Here is a 20170-nt window from a genome sequence, read left to right as displayed (position 1 = left end):
GACCTGGACCATCGAGGGACCAACAACTCATTCCAAGTGTCTTCGGTGAGGCCAGGACAACCTCTCTCCCTCCCCCCCTCCCCCTCTCCTCTCCTCCCCCTCCCCCTCTATCTCCACCCTCTCCCCGCTCCCCTTTTTCTCTCCCCTCCCTCTCTCTCTCCCCCCTGACCCCCTGGTGAATGACCTCTGACCCCCGGGGAATGACCCCTGACCCCCGAGAATGACCCTTGACACCCCGGGGATGACACTTATCCCCCCGTGGAATGAGCCCTGACCCTCAGGGAATGACCCCTGAACCCCAGGGAATGACCCCTGACCCCCCCGGGAATGCACCCCCGGCAGTCACCCCTGACCATTCACTCCTGAAACCTGGGGACTTACCTCTGACCTCCGAGTGACCCCTGACCGCCGGAGTATGAACCCTGGCAGCGACCCATGACCACTGGCCGTGACCCCTAGACGTTGGAGATGACCTCTGACACCACTGACTCCCCTGTGAATGATCCCCCAACTGGTCAATGACCCCTGACCCCTCTGCAGTGAGCCCTGACTTCCAGGAAATGACCCCTGACTCCAGGCAGCGACCCCTGACCCAGGGGAGTGACCCCCCCCGGCATCAAGGGTAGCACGGTACAGCACAGGAACAGGCCCTTCGGCCCACAAGGTCCGACTAATCCCCTCTGCCTGCACGTGTTCCATATCCCACCATTCCCCGCATATCCCCGCGCCTATCCAAACGCCTCTTAAACACCACTATCGTATCTGCCTCCACCACCACCCCTGGCAGCGAGTTCCACGCACCCACCTTCCTCATAAGTTCATGACATCGGAGCAGAATTAGGCCATTCAGCCCATCAAGTCTACTCCGCCATTCAATCATGGCTGATCTATCTCTCCCTCTTAACCCCATTCTCCTGCCTTCTCCCCGTAACATCTGACACCCGCACTAATCAAGAATCTATCAATCACTGCCTTAAAAACATTCACTGACTTGGCCTCCACAGCCGTCTGTGGCAAAGAATTCCACAGATTCACCACCCTCCGACTGAAGAAATTCCTCCTCCTCTCCTTCCTAAAGGAACGTGCTTTAATTCTGAGGCTGTGCCCTCTGGTCCTGGACTCTCCCACTAGTGGAAACATCCTCTCCACGTCCACTCTATCCGGGCCTTTCACTATTCCGTAAGTTAATGAGGTCCCCCCCCCCTCATTCTTCTAAGCTCCAGCGAGTGCAGGCCCAGTGCCGACAAACGCTCATCGTATGTTAACCCACTCATTCCTGGGATCATTCTCGTAAACCTCCTCTGGACCCTCTCCAGAGCCAGCACATCCTTCCTCAGAGACGGGGCCCAAAATTGCTCATAATACAGTAGAATCAGTGGAAGCAAAGAACTGCAGATGCTGGATTACATCAAAGATAGACACAACGTGCTGGAGTAACTCAACGTGTCTGAAGATGGGTCCCGACCCAAAACGTCACCCATTCCTTTTTCTCCACAGATGCTGCCTGACCCGCTGAGTTACTCCAGCACTCTGTGTCTATCTTTGGCGTTGACATTGAATTCCCCCAAACCCCCACCTCACCTTCATACCCCATTTTCCCCCCAGAAGCTCTGTGTGAAAAATCCCGCAACTGAAGAGATCTTTTCTCTCTCCACAGAAGTCGGTGTTAGCCGCGCTGTACAGCTCGGAAGGATCAGTCATGGAGGTATTAGATGTCGTTCTCTCCCTCTCCCCATGCCCTGTCATTGCTTTCAATCCCCGGAGCAGGCTGGGATTTAGAGACCTCCTGTTACGGGGACTATCACAGAATTTGGCACAATTATTTGAGTGTAGTTGAGAGATACAGCGCAGAAACAGGCCCTTCGGCCCATCAGCGATCCCCTACGTACACTAGGGAAAATTTACATCGATGCCAAGCTACAAATCTGCATGTCTTTGGACAATAGACAATAGACAATAGATGCAGGAGTAGGCCATTCAGCCCTTCAAGCCAGCACCACCATTCAAATTGATCATGGCTGATCATCCCCAATCAGTGCCCCGTTCCTGCCTTCTCCCCTGACTCCGCTATCTTTAAGAGTCCTATCTAGCTCTCTCTTGAAATTATCCAAAGAACCGGCCTCCACCACCCTCTGAGGCAGAGAATTCCACAGACTCACAACTATCTGTGAGAAAAAGTGTTTCCTCGTCTCCGTTCTAAATGGCTTACCCCTTATTCTTAAACTGTGGCCCCTGGTTCTGGACTCCCCCAACATCGGGAACATGTTTCCTGCCTCTAGTGTGTCCAAACCCTAAATAATCTTATATGTTTCAATAAGAATCCCTCTCATCCTTCTAAACACCAGAATGTACAAGCCCAGCCACTCCATTCGCACAGCATATGACAGTCCCGCCATCCCGGGAATTAACCTGTTGAACCTACGCTGCTCTCCCTCCATAGTAAGAATGGCCTTCCTCAAATTAGGGGACCAAAACTGCACACAATACTCCAGGTGTGGTCTCACTAGGGCCCTGTACAACTGCAGAAGGACCTCTTTGCTCCTATACTCAACTCCTCTTGTTATGAAGGCCAACATGCCATTCTCTTTCTTCCATTCAGACTTATGGGGATTATCACAAAATTTGGTACAATTAGTTGAGTGTAGTTTAGAGATACAGCGCAGAAACAGGCCCTTCGGCCCATCAGTGATCCCTGCACAATGAGACTATCCTACACACACACACACACACACACACTAGAGACATTTTACATCGATCCCAAGCCGACTAACCTACAAACCTGCACATCTTTGGAGTGTGGGAGGAAACCGGAGCACCCTGGAGAAAACCCACGCAAGTCACGGGGAGAACGTGCAAACTCCGTACAGACAGCACCAGTAGTCGGGATCGAACCCGGGTCTCTGGCGCTGTGAAACAGCAACTCTGGGCGGCTGGGCTTGTACACTCTGGGGTTTAGAAGGATGAGAGGGATATCTTATTGAAATATATAAGATTATTAAGGGTTTGGACACGCTAGAGGCAGGAAACATGTTCCCGAGGTTGGGGAGTCCAGAACCAGGGGCCACACAGTTTAAGAATAAGGGGTAAGCCATTTAGAACGGAGACGAGGAAACACTTTTTCTCACAGACGAGTGGTGAGTCTGTGGAATTCTCTGCCTCAGAGGGCGGTGGAGGCCGGTTCTCTGGATGCGTTCAAGAGAGAGATAGATAGGGCTCTTAAAGATAGCGGAGTCAGGGGATATGGGGAGAAGGCAGGAACGAGGTACTGATTGGGGATGATCAGCCATGATCTGCACCACCGTGCCGCACCATGTACAGGCCCTTGCACCACCGTGCCGCACCATGTACAGGCCCTTCGGCCCACACTGTCCATACTAAACATGATGGGGAGGGGTTGTACAGATTGATAGCCACAGGGAAGAAGATTGATCTCCTGTGGCGTTCTGTGCTGCATCTTGGTGGGGACCAGTCTGAGCAACACTAGCAAGTTTGCGGATGACACAAAGCTGGGTGGCAGTGTGAACTGTGAAGAGGTTGCAGGGTGACCTGGACAGGTTGAGTGAGTGGGCAGATGTGTGGCAGATGCAGTATAATATAGATAAATGTGAGGTTATCCACTTTGGCGGCAAAAACAAGGGGGCAGATTATTATCTCAATGGGGGTTAGGTTAGGTCAGGGGGAGGTGCAGCGAGACCTGGGTGTCCTTGTACACCGGTCACTGAAAGTTGGCGTGCAGGTACAGCAGGCAGTGAAGAAAGCTAATGGAATGTTGGCCTTCATAACAAGAGGATTTCAGTATAGGAGTAAAGAGGTTCTTCTGCAGCTGTATAGGGCTCTGGTGAGACCACATCTGGAGTATTGCGTACAGTTTTGGTCTCCTAATTTGAGGAAGGACATCCTTGTGATTGAGGCAGTGCAGTGTAGGTTCACAAGATTGATCCCTGGGATGGCGGGACTGTCATATGAGGAAAGATTGAAAAGACTCAGCTTGTATTCGCTGGAGTTTAGAAGGATGAAGGGATATCCTATAGAGACATATAAAATTATAAAAGGACTGGGCAAGCTAGATGCAGGAAAATGTTCCCAATGTTGGGCGAGTCCAGAACCAGGGGCCACAGTCTTAGAATAAAGGGGAGGTCATTTGAGACTGAGGTGAGAAAAAACTTTTTCACCCAGAGAGTTGTGAATTTACGGAATTCCCTGCCACAGAGGGCAGTGGAGGCCAAGTCACTGGATGGATTCAAGAGAGAGTTAGAAAGAGCTCTTGGGGCTAGTGGAATCAAAGGATATGAGGAGAAGGCAGGCATGGGTTAGTGATTGGGGACGATCAGCCATGATCACAATGAATGGTGGTGCTGGCTCGAAGGGCCGAATGGCCTCCTCTTGCACCTATTTTCTATGTTTCTATGTTGCTGAAGGTGCTCCTCAGGTTGACCAGGTGTAGAATTTAATGTTAGTCCCATTAGCTTGTCACCACAACTCACCAACTATAGACTATATGGACCAGTTGTCTCCTAGCCAACACTGCCACCCACTGTCCGTCATGGGCACTGCAGGAGAGTTTAGTTTAGAGATTCAGCGCGGAAACAGGCCCTTCGGCCCACCAAATCCACGGCCGACCAGCGCACTAACACTATCCTACACACACTAGGGCCAATTTGACATTTACACCAAGACATTTAACCTAGAAACCGGCACGTCTTTGGAGTGTGGGAGGAAACCGGAGCAAAACCGTGAGACAAAAGTCTTGAGTCTTTTATTATCATGTGTCTCAGATAGAACAATGAACAGGATATGGAAACATAGTACACTGGAAACACAGAGAGTTGTGAGTCTGTGGAATTCTCTGCCTCAGAGGGCGGTGGAGGCCGGTTCTCTGGATACTTTCAAGAGAGAGCTAGATAGGGCTCTTATGGGGATATGGGGAGAAGGCAGGAACGGGGTACTGATTGTACTACTAGATGATCAGTAGGGTTGCCAACTGTCCCGTATTAGCCAGGACATCCTGTATATTGGGCTAAATTGGTTTGTCCCGTACGGGTGGGGTGGGGGTGGGGTGGGTGGGGGTGGGGTGGGGGTGGGGTGGGGTGTGTGGGGTGGGGGGTGGGTGGGTGGGGGTGGGGTAGGTGTGGGGGTGGGTGGGGGGGGTAGGGGTGTGGGGGGGGTTGTGGTGTGGGGTGGGGGGGGGGTTGGGGGTGGGGGTGGGGTGTGTGGGGTGGGGGTGGGGGTGGGGTGAAGGTGGGTGGGGGGTTGGGGGGGTGGGGGGGGGTGGAGTGGGATGTTGGGGTGGGTTGTGGTGGGGTGTTGGGTGTGTGGGGTGGGTGTGGGGTGTTGTGGGGTGGGGGGGGGGGGGGGGGGTGTGTTAGGCTGGGGGGGTGGGTGTGGGGGGTGGGTGGGGTGGTGGGTGGGGGTGGGTGGGGTTGTGTGTGGGGGTGGGGTGGGGTGGGGTGGGGGGGGGGGTGGGGGGTGGGGGTGGGGGTGGGTGGGGTGGGATCGGTGGGTGGGGGGGGTGTGGGGTGGGGTGGGTGTGGGGGGTGGGTGGGGTGTTGGGCTGGGGGGGGTGGGGGGTGGGGGTGTGGGGTGAGGTGTGGTGTGGGGGGTGGGGGGGGGTGTGGTGGGTGTGGGGGGTGGGGGGGGTGTGTGGTGGGGGTGGGGTGGAATGTTAAGGGGAGGGGTCCACTCACATATACCAACACTTCCCACCTTCCTCCCCTGCCAGAGACACCATTTTGCTCAAGCCATCGCCATTGTGAACAGTGAAGGGTGCAACATCTTTGAGACATTTTCCCGGAAGGTGAGTACAGTGTTACAGACAGTTTCCCCCGGCCTCTGCTCCCGTCATCGCTGCCGGCCGGGAACATCGCGGGTACCCACGATCGGGAACACCGGACGGAGGTCGTGGTGACGTTGGGATGTGGGGAGGTGAATCTGTGGGATTATTTGCCACAGAAGGCCGTACGGCATGCAGCTCAACAGAATATTTCTGTACACTTGCTAATCGACGCTCATAGAACCATAGACAATAGGTGCAGGAGGAGGCCATTCGGCCCTTCGAGCCAGCACCGCCTTTCAATGTGACCATGGTTGATCATCCCCAATCAGTACCCCGTTCCTGCCTTCTCCCCATATCCCCTGACTCCACTATCTTCAAGAGCCCTATCTAACTCTTTCTTGAAAGTATCCAGAGAACCGGCCTCCACCACCCTCTGAGGCAGAGAATTCCATAGACTCACAACTCTCTGTGTGAAAAAAGTGTTTCCTCGTCTCCGTTCTAAATGGCTTCCTCCCTATTCTTAATCTGTGGCCCCTGGTTCTGGACTCCCCCAACATCAGGAACATGTTTCCTGCCTCTAGCGTGTCCAAACCTAGTATTCCTTGATTCCGTTAGCTCGAAGAGCAAAATCTAACTCTCTCTTGAAAACATCCAGTGAATTGGCCTCCACTGCCTTCTGTGGCAGAGAATTCCACAGACTCACAACTCTCTGGGTGAAAAAGTGTTTCCTCATCTCAGTCCGAAATGGCCGACCCCTTATTCTTAAATAGTGTGATCCCTGGATCGCGGGGTGTGGCAATACTCTACTTGGACTGTCTGTGAGATAACACCTCCACTCAGTTCGCAATAACCAACCTGATCTCCCGGTGGCTCAGTACTTCAACTCCCATTCCAAATCCAACCTTTCTGTACTGGGCCTCCTCCATGGCCAGAGTGAGTCCCGCCTGTAAATTGGAGGAGCAGCACCTCATATTCCGCTTGGGTAGTTTACACCCCAGCGGTATGATCAATGACTTCTCCAATTTCAGGTAGTCCTTGGTTTCTCCCGCCTTCCCCTCCCCTTCCCAGCTCTCCCACAGCCCACCGTCTCTGATCGCTCCTTTCTTTTTCCTGCCCCCCCCCCCCCGACATCAGTCTGAAGAAGGGTCTCGACCTGAAACGTCGCCTATTTCCTTCGCTCCATGGATGCTGCCTCACCCGCTGAGTTTCTCCAGCATTTTTGTCTCCCCATTCACACAAGTTCTGTTATCCCACTTTCCCTCACCCACTCCCTACACATTAGGGGCAATTTTACAGAGACAAGTTAACCTACAAAGCCAATGCATCTTTGGGATGTGGGAGGAAATCCACACGCTTGCAGGGAGAATGTGCAAATTCATCACATAGTGCCCGAGGACAGGATCGAACACAGATCCCTGGCGTGTGAGGCAGCAAGTCCACCAGCTGTGCCACTATATTTTATTTTCCAACACACAACAAATTATACGTTGATAACTTTAGTTACTACAAAAAAGAAACTATCCATTTTCAGTCTTAAATCTCTAAGTGACGCTATGTCCCCCTTTACAGCTACTGTATGTTTTAATTCAGTTCAAGACTATGGGGCAGTACATTGGCCATAAAGTTGCTGCCTAAAATTGCCAGAGATCCGGAATTGATCCTGAATATGGGTGCCTTCTGTACGGAGTTTGCTCCTTTTCCCTTTGATCGCATGGGTTTTCTCCAGGTGCTTGTTTCCTTCCACATTCCAAAGTTGTGCAGGAACTTTTTTCAGACCCAACCCATAACGTAATATTTTCCTTTTGTCCAGAGATTCTGTCTGACCTGTTGAGTTACTCCAGCTTTTTGTGTCTATCTTCATTTTAAACCAGCATCTGCAGTTCCTTCCTACACACACAATACTATACGATAGAACTTTATTAATCCCAGGAGGGAAATTCTATATATATATATTTATATACTTATATATAAATATACACGGTTTTGTTTTCTCGTTTATAACATTGTTTACAGAGTACTATGTTGACATATTAAGGATAAGGGGGAAATCTTAAGGATAAGGGGGAAATCCTTTAAAACCGAGATGAGGAGAACTTTTTTCACACAGAGAGTGGTGAATCTCTGGAACTCTCTGCCACAGAGGGTAGTTGAGGCCAGTTCATTGGCTATATTTAAGAGGGAGTTAGATGTGGCCCTTGTGGCCAAGGGGATCAGAGGGTATGGAGAGAAGGCAGGTACGGGATACTGAGTTGGATGATCAGCCATGATCATATTAAATGGCGGTGCAGGCTCGAAGGGCCGAATGGCCTACTCCTGTACCTAATTTCTATGTTTCTATGTTTCTATATTCTGTTGTGCTGCTGCATGTAAGGAAACCAGCACCTGCAGTTCCTTCTCACACAAATGCTGGAGTAACTCAGCGGATCAGGCAGCATCTCTGGAGAGAAGGGATGGGCGATGTTTCGGGTCGAGACCCTTCTTCAGACTGAGAGTCAGGGGAGAGGGAAACTGTCTGAAGAAGGGTCTCGATCTGAGTGATCATGGCTGATCTATCTCTCCCTCTCAACCCCCATTGTTCAGCCTTCTCCCCATAACCCCTGACACCCATACCGATCAAGAATCTATCCGTCCCTGCCTTAAAAAATATCCACTGACTTGGCCTCCAGAGCCTTGTCTCGCCACAAGACGTCACCCATTCCTTCTCTCCAGAGACGCTGCCTGCCCCGCTGAGTTACTCCAGCATTGTGAGTCTATCTTCTAATCACCTCCCTTGTTCCACACAGGACTACACGACCATGCTGGACTTGATCCGAGAAATCATCTTGGCGACCGACATGGCTCACCACATAAAGATCTTTCCGGAAATCCAGCAATTAGTTAAAGGTAATGCCCCGCACAACATCCACAGCTCCTGAAGGTGGCAGCACTGGCTCAGTTAATTGTCACGTGTACCGAGGTACAGTGAAAAGCTTTTTGTTGCGTGCTAACCAGTCAGCGGAAAGGCAACACATGATTACAATCGAGGGACTAGACTTTCAAGAGAGAGCTAGATAGGGCTCATAAAGATAGCGGAGTCAGGGGGATATGGGGAGAAGGCAGGAACGGGGTACAGATTGGGGATGATCAGCCATGATAATGTAATGTAAATTCCAGCGCCTCTTGAGGCCAGGAGGTGCAAGCTGGCGAGGTGGCCGGTGATCGAGATCAAGCCAACCATGTCACCTCTGGGTGCCCGCTCTACCACCCACCAAATGGAGCTCAGGGCCTGGTAGACATTGACGCCAACAGAGACAACAACCGGCTTGAGATCGAACTATTCCTTTGGTTTATGTTTCATTCGCAAGAAGAAGACCCTCTCGAAGTTTCTGTTAGTCGTTGGATGGAAACTCTCCTTACGAGATGTCGGACGTCGTATTCATTGTGCTAGGTCGCAACAGGATCGTACCGAAGACATTATTACATGGTGTCAGAGTAAAAAAACAAAATGGCAGGACTCAAGCCGCCGGGACCACTCTCCATGCAAGAAGAAGAAGATGAATGAGAAAGAGCAGAGGATGGACAGCCAGTCCCAATGATCGGTCAAAGGACAGAGGAAAAAAAAAGTTTGATAAAAATAGGTCACTTGACGTGAGTCACGAGGCATTGGCCAACTTGCACCTCCCGGCCTCAAGAGGCGCTGGCATTTACATTACAATAGTGAACGGCGGTGCTGGCTCGAAGGGCCGAATGGCCTACTCCTGCACCTATTGTCTATTGTCTATAATCCACAGTGTACAGATACAGGATAAGAGAATAACGTTTAGTGCAAGGTAAAGCTAACAAAGATAGTCCGAGGGTCTCCGATGAGGTAGACGGCAGCTCAGCATTGCTCTCTGGTTGTGCTAGGATGGTTCAGTTGCCTCAGTTGGAGATGAGGGAGTGGCCAGGGGTGAGGCTGGTCCTAGATTATGCTGTTTAAGATTGAACTGCAGATGCTGGAAAATCGAAGGTAGACTAAAATGCTGGAGAAACTCAGCGGGTGCAGCAGCATCTATGGAGCGAAGGAAATAGGCAACGTTTCGGGCCGAAACACTTCGATTATGCTGCTGGCCTTGCCGAGGCAGCGTGAGGTGTAGATGGAGTCGATGGAAGGGAGGTTGGTTTTGTGTGGAGGCAAAGTCAAGGACGTTAGTTCGAGTCCCACCACTGCCCCAGAGCCTGAGATAAGGTTGGGCGGAAGGGGATAGCAGGGGGGGGGGCTCTGTAGAGACGCGGAGAGACCCTCCCGTCCCAAGTTTGGTCTGAGCCACACCCAACTCGAGTAACTCAGCCGGTCAGACCTGGATTGAGTGGATGTGGAGAGGATGTTTCCACTAGTGGGAGAGTCTAGGACCAGAGGGCACAGCCTCAGAATTAAAGCACGTTCCTTTAGGAAGGAGATGAGCAGGAATTTCTTCAGTCAGAGGGTGGTGAATCTGTGGAATTCATTGCCACAGAAGTCTGTGGAGGCCAAGTCAGTGAACATTTTTAAGGCAGAGATAGATAGATTCTTGATCAGTACGGGTGTCAGGGGTTGTGGGGAGAAGGCAGGAGAATGGGGTTAGGAGGGAGAGATAGATCTGCCATGATTGAATGGCAGAGGAGACTAGATGGGCCGAATAGCCTCATTCTACTCTTAGCACTTAGGAACTTATGAACATGAGCACAGCAACAGAATTAAAGGATGTTCTTTTAGGAAGGAGATGAGGAGGAATTTCTTCAGTCAGAGGCTGGTGAATCTGTGGGATTCATTGCCACAGACAGCTGAACTTCACATTGCACTAAATATAATACCCATCTATCCTGTATCTGTACACTGTGGACATCTTTGATTGTAATCATGTATAGTCTTTCCACTGACTGGATAACACGCAACAAAAGCTTTTCATTGTACCTCGGTACACGTGACAATAAACGAGACTAACTTGATACAGGTGTTGTATTTTGGGAAGTCAAACGTGGGCGAGACCAAGCGCAGGCTCGGCGATCGTTTCGCTGAACACCTCCGCCCAGTCCGCCTCAACCAACCTGATCTCCCGGTTGCCAAATACTTCAACTCCCCCTCCCATTCCCACTGACCTTTCTGTCCTGGGTCTCCTCCATTGTCAGGGTGAGGCCCAGCGCAAATTGGAGGAGCATCACCTCATATTTCGCTTGGGCACCTTGCACCCCAGCGGCATGAACATTGACTTCCCTAACTTCAAGTAACCCTTGCTTTCCCTCTCTCTCCATCCCTTCCCCCCTTCCCAGTTCTCTGACCAGTCTTACTGTCTCCGACTACATTCTATCTCTCTTTGCCTTTGCTGTTACCTTCTCCCAACTAACGAAGATCTATTCTATATTTTCCTTGATCTCCATTCCCTTTGGCCTAATTTCACACCTTACACTTCCTTATCTCTGTCCCGCAACCCCTCCCCTGACATCAGTCTGAAGATAGGGTCTCGAGCCGATTCCTTCTTTCCAGAGATGCTGCCTGGCCCCGCTGAGTTACTCCAGCATTTTGTGTCAATCTGGGCAGGACCGTCAACGGCTCGATTGTAATCATGTGTTGTCTTTCCACTGAGCGCGCAACAAAAGATTTTCACTGTACCTCGGTACACGTGACAATAAACGAAACTGAACAATAAACCATCTGCACTATAGATAGATCCCGACCACGGGTGCTGTCTGTACGGAGTTTGCACGTTCTCCCCGTGACCTGCTTGGGTTTTCTCAGAGATCTTCGGTTTCCTCCCACCCTCGGGGCAAGCCATTTAGAACGGAGATGAGGGAAAACGTTTCCACACAGAGGGTTGTGAATCTGTGGAATTCTCTGCCTCAGAGGGCAGTGGAGGCCAATTCACTGGATGTTTTCAAGAGGGAGTTGGATAGAGCTCTTAAAGATAGCGGAGGCAGTGAGTATGGGGAGAAGGCAGGAACGGGGTACTGATTGGAGATGAATGGCAGGCTCTCTGGGTAGTGTTGTAGAGCAGAGGGATCTATGAGTACAGGTGCATGGTTCCTTGAAGGTCGAGTCGCAAGTAGATAAGGTGGTCAAAAAGGCTTTTGGCACTTTGGCCTTCATCAGTCACAGTATTGAGTATGGAAGTCGGGAGTTCATGTTGCAATTGTACAAGACGTTGGTGAGGCCGCATTTAGAATATTGTGTTCAGTTTCGATCAACTTGCTGTCGGAAAGATGTCATGAAACTGGAAAGAGTGCAGTGACTATGTATAAAAATGTTGCCAGGACCTGAGGGCCTGAGATGTAGGGAGAAGTTGGGCAGGCGAGAACTTTTGTTCATTAGGTCATAAAGTCATAAAGAATAGGAGTGAATCTGTGTAATTCTTTGCCACAGATGGCTCTGGAGGCCAAGTCAGTGGATATTTTTAAGGCAGAGATAGACAGATTCTTCATTAGTACGGGCATCAGAGGTTATGGGGCGAAGGCAGGGGAATGGGGTTCGGAGGGAGAGATAGATCAGCCATGGTTGAATGGTGGAGTAGACTCGATGGGCCGAATGGCCTGTGTATTCCTATCACTTATGATTTATTGAATCAAAGTTAAATCAAATAACAACATTTAAAAGCCACTTGGACAGGTACACAGGCAGGAAAGTTTTGTGTCGGAAGGAACTGCAGGCGTAGGAAAGAACTGCAGATGCTGGTTCAAATCGAAGGCAGACGCAAAATGCTGAAGTAACTCAGCAGGACGGGCAGCAGTCTGAAGAAGGGTTTCGACCCGAAACGTCACCCATTCCTTCTCTCCAGAGATGCTGCCTGCCCCGCTGAGTTACTCAAGGAACTGCAGGTGCTGGTTTATATCGAAGAAAGACACAAAGTGCTGGAGTAACTTAGCGGGGGACAGGCAGCATCTGTGGAGAACATGGATAGGTGACGTTTCACAGAGTGCTGGAGTAACTCAGCGGGTCAGGCAGCATCTGTGGAGAACATGGATAGGTGACGTTTCACAGAGTGCTGGAGTAACTCAGCGGGTCAGGCAGCATCTGTGGAGAACATGGATAGGTGACGTTTCACACAGTGCTGGAGTAACTCAGCGGGTCAGGCAGCATCTGTGGAGAACATGGATAGGTGACGTTTCGGGTCATAACCTTTTCTTCACACTGAAAGCAAGAAACTGAAAGATGGCCATGGGCCAAACGTGGGCACGGTGGAACTTGGGGCGTTTTGGTTTGCATGGGCAAGGGCCAAGTGCCTGTGTGTGTGTGTGTGTGTGTGTGTGTGTGTGTGTGCGTGTGTGTGTGTGTGTGTGTGTGTGTGTGTGTGTGTGTGTGTGTGTGTGCGTGTGTGTGTGGTGTGCGTGTGTGTGTGCGTGGGTGTGTGTGTGTGTGCGTGCGTGTGCGGGGGTGTGTGTGCGTGCGTGTGTGTGCGTGCGTGTGTGTGTGCGCGTGCGTGCGTGTGTGCGTGGATGAGTGTGTGCGTGCGTGCGCATGCGTGTGTGCGTATGTGTGTGCATGTGTGTGTGTGTGCGTGCATGCATGCGTGCGTGTGCGTGTGTGCAGGGCTCGAAATTAGCAGTTGCCCGGGTGCCACTGACCATTCAAAGTGCCGCCGGGCAACCTAAACGCCGAGTCATGTCGCCCGGCTTGGCAACTTGGTTTATACCGAAGATATACCATGGGAAAGATGCTAAGTGTGGCGTGACGGAGGGTTAGAGCGAATGACGGGCCCCACACAGCAGCAGCGGCGGCTCCATCTCCTCCTCCTCCCGCAACCCGCCCGGCCTGATAACGCTATAGGATCGTTGCTGGTAGCGGCCGGTGCTGCCACTCCGACAACGGCGCTTTGAAACCAAACCCTTGGAGCAGGGAGGTGTCGGTCAGAGCGGAAGTGGTGGGGGGGGGGGGGCTGAGGATAGAGCGAAAATTAGTGGTTGCCAGGGAGCCACTGACCACTCAAGTGCCGCCGGGCAAACCTAAATGCCGAGTCATGTTGCGCCGCTTGATGCATCTTGGATTTATACCGATCCCGGTCTCCGGCGCTGCAATCGCTGCCGAACCGCCACTAGACCATCCCCGTCCCCACCCGAGAGCCCCCCCCCGGGGGTGGCCAGAGCCGAAGGGAGTCACACGCGGCGCAGAGAAGCAGCGCTAAACCCAGCTCAACGCTGCCTGTCCCACCAGGTCTGTATTGAGATAGAGCTGTAGGCGAGACAGGCTGAGTTGAGCTGCATTTAGCGCTGGATTGAGCTGAAATTACGGTTCACAGGGCCCACGGCAGAAGCTTCCGAAGCCTCGCGCATGTGTGTGAGTGTGCGCATGCGCGCGCGGCTGCCAAGATATTTTGTACCCCGTCCCCTCCATATTTTGATAGCGATTTGAGCAACGATGTCGGTGTTGTCCGAGGAGCGCTGATCTTCCTTCCCACATCCTCTGCCCCTTCCTCTCTCTCTCTCTCTCTTGTACGCCCCCCTCCACCCCCCTTATCCTGAAACCCCTCCTCTCCATCCCGCACTGATCCCCATTCCTGCCTCTATTCAGTCCTCACTGACATCCCCTGTGCTCCCCTCCTCATCTACCCCCCCAATTCATCCTGTACTGACACCCCTTCCCATCCACCCTGCACTGCTCCACCCCTTCATCCTGCACTGCACCTCCCATCCATCTTGCACAGATCCCCCCTATTCAACCCACTGTCATCCCCAGCGTTCTCCCCTCACAATTATACCTACTCCATACCTGCACCTCCCATCCATTCCGCACCAATTGCCTTCTCAACCCCCCCCCCCCCCCCCCCCCCCCCACCGCCCCCCCCACCCACCCCCCCCCGCTCCCCCCTTTCCCTCCCCCCCCCCCCCCCCCCGTCCCTATTGTGCTGGAAATGTCTTCAGAGCGATGTTTGACTATGTTTGATATCGGAATGCAATCAAGTATGTTTTAATTCCCAATGTTATTATTTGTTTTAATCCACAAAGATGGATTAATTAAATTGTGAACATGTGAAACATTAAAACCGCAGTGTTCGATTGTCACTGACACGTTATTACAGAATTCATTTCAACGGCAAATCAATGCTCTTAATATGGAGTATCAGTACTGTAGTTATTTAATGAGCAACATTCACAACATTAATGAGCAACATTCACAACCATGTGTTGGATTTATCCAGGTTTTACTTCTACAGTCAGTCATATACATCACAAATTTGGTCAGGAGATACTTCAGTTGAAATTTTAACGTTAGTTCTGAAGTGGGAATGATGGTAAAAGCGTTTATCAACAATTTTTTTTTAATTTGTTGCTTACCAACTGGGTATCTTCATTGCTGTTCACAACACATACAACTAATCTGAATGTCCGGTAATGTGGCGTCTTGATACCTTTAAATATATTACCAAAAGAACATTTGCTGCATTTATGTCCTTTGGCCATCTCTTGGTAGTTAGTGTAATGTTTAACCTGTCAGATGGGTATAGTCAGCTATTATCATAAAATGCCTTTAGAAAATTCCTTGCAACCTGTATATTTTGTTGTGGATAAATTATGTGGGAAGCGAGAGTGTTTCCGTATCAATAGCAATAACGACCCATGCTATGGCCATGTCATGATCATTTTCGGTCCTTCACAGAAGGATGCTTGTAGCGTGCATGATTAAGTATACATGTTACCGTGGTCCAGGATTTTTTGACACAGGTTGATCATACGCTGAATAATCCAACCCCATTTTTGTTTGGAAGTGGAAAGAAATAATAAAAATTGCATTAATTGCAATGTGTTGATATACTGCATTATCATTTTGCTGCATGTCATTGTGGTATATATCATGTCTTGATTGGTGAATATGTTTAGTTTGTAACTTTATTTGAAGCAGAAATAATATGTGAATGCTTCATTGAGCATAATTCCGACTGGTAACTACGCACTTCGTCCGAGCACATTATCGCATGCGTCATGCAAACCGTCTTAAATGACCACCTAAACTGTCATTTGGCAACCTAAAAAGCTGCCAAGGTTGCCCGGCTGGCAACAGGGGAAAAAAGTTACGCGAGAGCCCTAGTGTGTGTGCTTGTGTGCGTGGGTGTGTGTGTGTTTGCGTGTGTGTGTGCGCGTGTTTGCGTGTGTGTGTGTCTGTGCTTGCGTGTGTGCATGTGTGCGTGCCTGTGTGCATGCGTGCATGCGTGCGTGTGCCTGTGTTCGTGCATGTGCGTGCGGCATGTGTCTCATGAACCTCTCGTGTCCCCGGCAGCTTACAACAAGGACAACATCAAACATCGCAACCTGCTCCTGTTCTTGATGATGACCACCTGTGATCTCAACGACCAGACCAAGGGCTGGGTGACCACCATCAGAACGGCGGTGAGTGTAACGGCAATTTCTAACAGTCTCCAATGTCCAACTCTCCGTCACCTTGACTGCACGGACAGACACAAAATGCTGGAGTAACTCAGCTGATAAGGTTCACTACTTAAAAAACAGACACCTCACAAAAACGTTAGGTTAACCAACTCAAGCTTTACTGATCATCGGCCAGCGGAAGTGATGGGGATACAACAGTCAAGAAAGCTACAGACACTTGACTTCCCCGCGCCACCACTTCAATGAACAAGGCTTTGCATGGTGTTTTATACTGTGTGTCACTCAGTCACATTCCAAAGATGTTAGTCATGGTCACAAGATGCAGCCAATACACATCACCACAGGATGAGTCTGAGCTTATCTCTTATCAATTAGTAGACACATTTCAAAGGCATCTTACCAGTTGCTACTCAAAGGTAGACAAAAGTGCTGGAGAAACTCAGCGTCTATGGAGCGAGGGAAATAGACAATGTTTCGGGCTGAAACCCTTCTTCAGACTGATGTAGGGTGGGGGGGGGGGGGGGGGGGGTAGAAGAAAGGAAGAGGAGGAGCCAGAGGGCTGAGGGAGAGCTGAGAAGGGGAGGAGACAGCAAGGGCTACCGGAAATTGTAGAAGTCAATGTTCATACTACTGGGGTATAAACTGCCCATATGAGGTGCTGCTCCTCCAGTTTCCAGTGGTGCTCACTTTGGCCAGTTAGTACTTCCAGGACAAGACATTTCAAAGGCATCTGTCATTGTCTCAATATGCAGTGGCTTGCAGTGGCTTGTTACGTTACAACCACAAACGTAAATGTATTTTATTGGGATTTTATGAGATAGACCAACACAAAGTGGTGCATAATTGTGAAGTGGAAGGAAAATTATACCTGGTTCTCAAATTTCTTTACAAATAAAAAACTGAAAAGTGTGGCATGCAAAAGTATTCAGCCCCCCTGAGTCAATACTTTGTAGAACCACCTTTCGCTGCAATTACAGCTGGGGTATGTCTCTACCAGCTTTGCACATCTAGTGACTGAAATTTTTGCCCATTCTTCTTTGCAAAATAGCTCCAGCTCAGTCAGATTGGATGGAGAACGTCTGTGAACAGAAACTTTCAAGTCTTGCCAGAGATTCTCAATTGGATTAGGTCTGGCCTTTGACTGGGCCATTCTAACACATGAATATGCTTTGATCCATTGTAGCTCTGGCTGTATGTTTATGGTCGTTGTCCTGCTGGAAGGTGAACCTCCGCCCCAGTCTCAAGTCCTTTGCAGACTCTAACAGGTTTTCTTCCAAGATTGCCCTGTATTTGGCTCCATCCATCTTCCCATCAACTCTGACCAGCTTTCCTGTCCCTGCTGAAGAAAAGCATCCCCACAGCATGATGCTGCCACCACCATGTTTCACAGTGGGGATGGTGTGTTCAGGGTGATGAGCAGTGTTAGTTTTCCGCCACACATAGCGTTTTGCATTTAGGCCAAAAACTTCAATTTTGGTCTCATCTGACCAGAGCACCTTCCTCCACATGTTTGCTGTGTCCCCCACATGGCTTGTGGCAAACTGCAAACGGGACTTCTTATGGCTTTTTATCAACAATGGCTTTCTTCTTGTCACTCTTCCATAAAGGCCCGATTTGTGGAGTGCACAACTAATAGTTGTACTGTGGACAGATTCTCCCACCTGAGCTGTGGATCTCTGCAGCTCCTCCAGAGCTACCATGGGTCTCTTGGCTGCTTCTCTGATCAATGCTCTCCTTGCCCGGCCTGTCAGTTTAGGTGGACAGCCATGTCTTGGTAGGTTTGCAGTTGTGCCATACTCTTTCCATTTTCGGATGATGGATTGAACAGTGCTCCGTGAGATGTTCAAAGCTTGGGATATTTTTTTATAACCTAACCCTGCTTTAAACTTCTCCACAACTTTATCCCTGACCTGTCTGGTGTGTTCCTTGGGCTTCATGATGCTGTTTGTTCACTAATGTTCTCTAACAAACCTCTGAGACCTTCACAGAACAGCTGTATTTATACTGAGATTAGATTACACACAAGTGGACTCTATTTACTAATTAGGTGACTTCTGAAGGCAATTGGTTGCACTGGATTTTATTTAGGGGTATCAGAGTAAAGGGGGCTGAATACTTTTGCACGCCACACTTTTCAGTTTTTTATTTGTAAACAAATGTGAAAACCATGTATCATTTTCCTTCCACTTCACAATTATGCACCACTTTGTGTTGGTCTATCACATAAAATCCCAATAAAATACATTTACGTTTGTGGTTGTAACGTGACAAAATGTGGAAAAGTTCAAGGAGTGTGAATACTTTTGCAAGCCACTGTACATCAACCTGAGACAAGCCTGTGCTCGTCACTCTCTCTTGGAATACAAGGTGCAACCCAGTGAAGTATTCCACTTTTATATATTTAAAAGCATTTAACCTTTTCACAGCAGGACAGGCAGCGTCTCTGGAGAGAAGGAATGGGTGACGTTTCGGGTCAAGACCCTTCTTTAGACCTCCAAGAATGATCCTGGGATCCTACTTGTAAACCTCCTCTGGGCCCTCTCCAGACCCAGCACACCCTTCAATAGACAATAGACAATAGGTGCAGGGAGTAAGCCATTCGGCCCTTCGAGCCATCACCACCATTCGATGTGACCATGGCTGATCATCCCCAATCAGTACCCCGTTCCTGCCTTCTCCCAATATTCCAATATTCCATGAATCCGCTGTCCTCAAGAGCCCTATCTAGATCTCTCTTGAAAAGTATCCAGAGAACTGGCCTCCACCGCCCTGTGTTTCCTCGTCTCCGTTCTAAATGGCTTACCCCTTATTCTTAAACTGTGGCCCCTGGTTCTGGACTCTCCCAACATCGGGAACATGTTTCCTGCCTCTAGTGTGTCCAAGCCCTTAACAATCTTATATGCTGAGAGAATGGAGCATCTGGGCTTGTACACTCTGGAGTTTAGAAGGATGAGAGGGGATCTTATTGAAACATATAAGATTATTAAGGGTTTGGACACGCTAGAGGCAGGAAACATGTTCCCGATGTTGGGGGAGTCCAGATCCAGGAGCCACAGTTTAAGAATAAGGGGTAAGCCATTTAGAACGGAGACAAGGAAACACTTTTTCACCCAGAGAGTTGCAAGTCTGTGGAATTCTCTGCCTAAGAAGGCGGTGGAGGCCGGTTCTCTGGATACTTTCACGAGAGCTAGATAGAGCTCTTAAAGATAGCGGAATCAGGGGATATGGGGAGAGGGCAGGAACCGGCTACTGATTGGGGATGATCGGCCATGATTACATTGAATAGGGTGGGAGATTGCAACCTTCACGTGGTCCGCCCTGTTTCGACGAATGCAATCAACCCGGCGTGCACAATCAAATAAGATCAAATAGAATAAGTTGTCCTCCAACTTTAGGCTGTGCACGCCGTACGCAGGAAGAAGAAGATCACATTGAATGGTGGTGCTGGCTCGAAGGGCCGAATGGCCTATTCCCGCACCTATTATCTAAATGACCGCCCGCAAGTGTCCAAAATAATACTGCCAGAAATATCTGGACAAAATAATATAACATGCCGGCAGTAGCTAGCCTAAACATAGATGGCTCTAATAGTGGGTGAAGGCGCATGTGAGCTCACTGGTAATGCCAACAATCTGAACAGTCAAAGTCAAAATCAAAAGTCAAAAGTCAAAGTCGATTTTATTCGTCACATGCACCCGAAGGTGCAGTGAAATCAATTTGCCAGCAGCGATACACTTAAAAAGGATACAACATTGGTTTCATGGAAGGAAGCAGTGGGTGAAGCAGAAGGATAGAAACATAGAAAAACAGGTGCAGGAGTAGGCCATTCGGCCCTTCGAGCCAACATTGCCATTCAATGTGATCATGGCTGATCATCCACAATCAGTACCCCGTTCCTGCCTTCTCCCCATATCCCTTGATTCCGTTAGCCCCAAGAGCTACATCAAACTCTCTCTTGAAAACATCCAGTGAATCGGCCTCCACTGCCTCCTGTGGCAGAGAATTCCACAGATTCACAGCTCTCTGGGTGAAGAAGGTTTTTCCTCATCTCAGTCAGTCCTGGATGTTTTCAAGAGAGAGTTAGAT

The 20170-nt window shown here is 49.8% G+C and overlaps 1 protein-coding gene across 1 annotated transcript in view; it reads left to right on the top strand.

Annotated features, from left to right (window-relative positions):
- Positions 1-6: 6 nt before the first annotated feature.
- Positions 7-20170, top strand: part of LOC129715980 (cGMP-dependent 3',5'-cyclic phosphodiesterase-like) — a 31956-nt gene continuing 11792 nt past the window's right edge. The window contains exons 1-5 of the mRNA XM_055665866.1: positions 7-45; positions 1658-1705; positions 5720-5794; positions 8557-8656; positions 15975-16084. Of these exons, the coding sequence (XP_055521841.1) occupies positions 1700-1705; positions 5720-5794; positions 8557-8656; positions 15975-16084 (291 nt within the window). The 5' untranslated portion in view covers positions 7-45; positions 1658-1699. The remainder of the gene's footprint in view (positions 46-1657; positions 1706-5719; positions 5795-8556; positions 8657-15974; positions 16085-20170) is intronic.

The sequence above is a fragment of the Leucoraja erinacea genome, unplaced genomic scaffold (genome assembly GCF_028641065.1).
Source record: "Leucoraja erinacea ecotype New England unplaced genomic scaffold, Leri_hhj_1 Leri_156S, whole genome shotgun sequence".
Classification (NCBI taxonomy): Eukaryota; Metazoa; Chordata; class Chondrichthyes; order Rajiformes; family Rajidae; genus Leucoraja; species Leucoraja erinaceus.
Note: the sequence above shows the minus strand (reverse complement) of the source record. Positions and strands in the feature narration are given on the sequence as shown.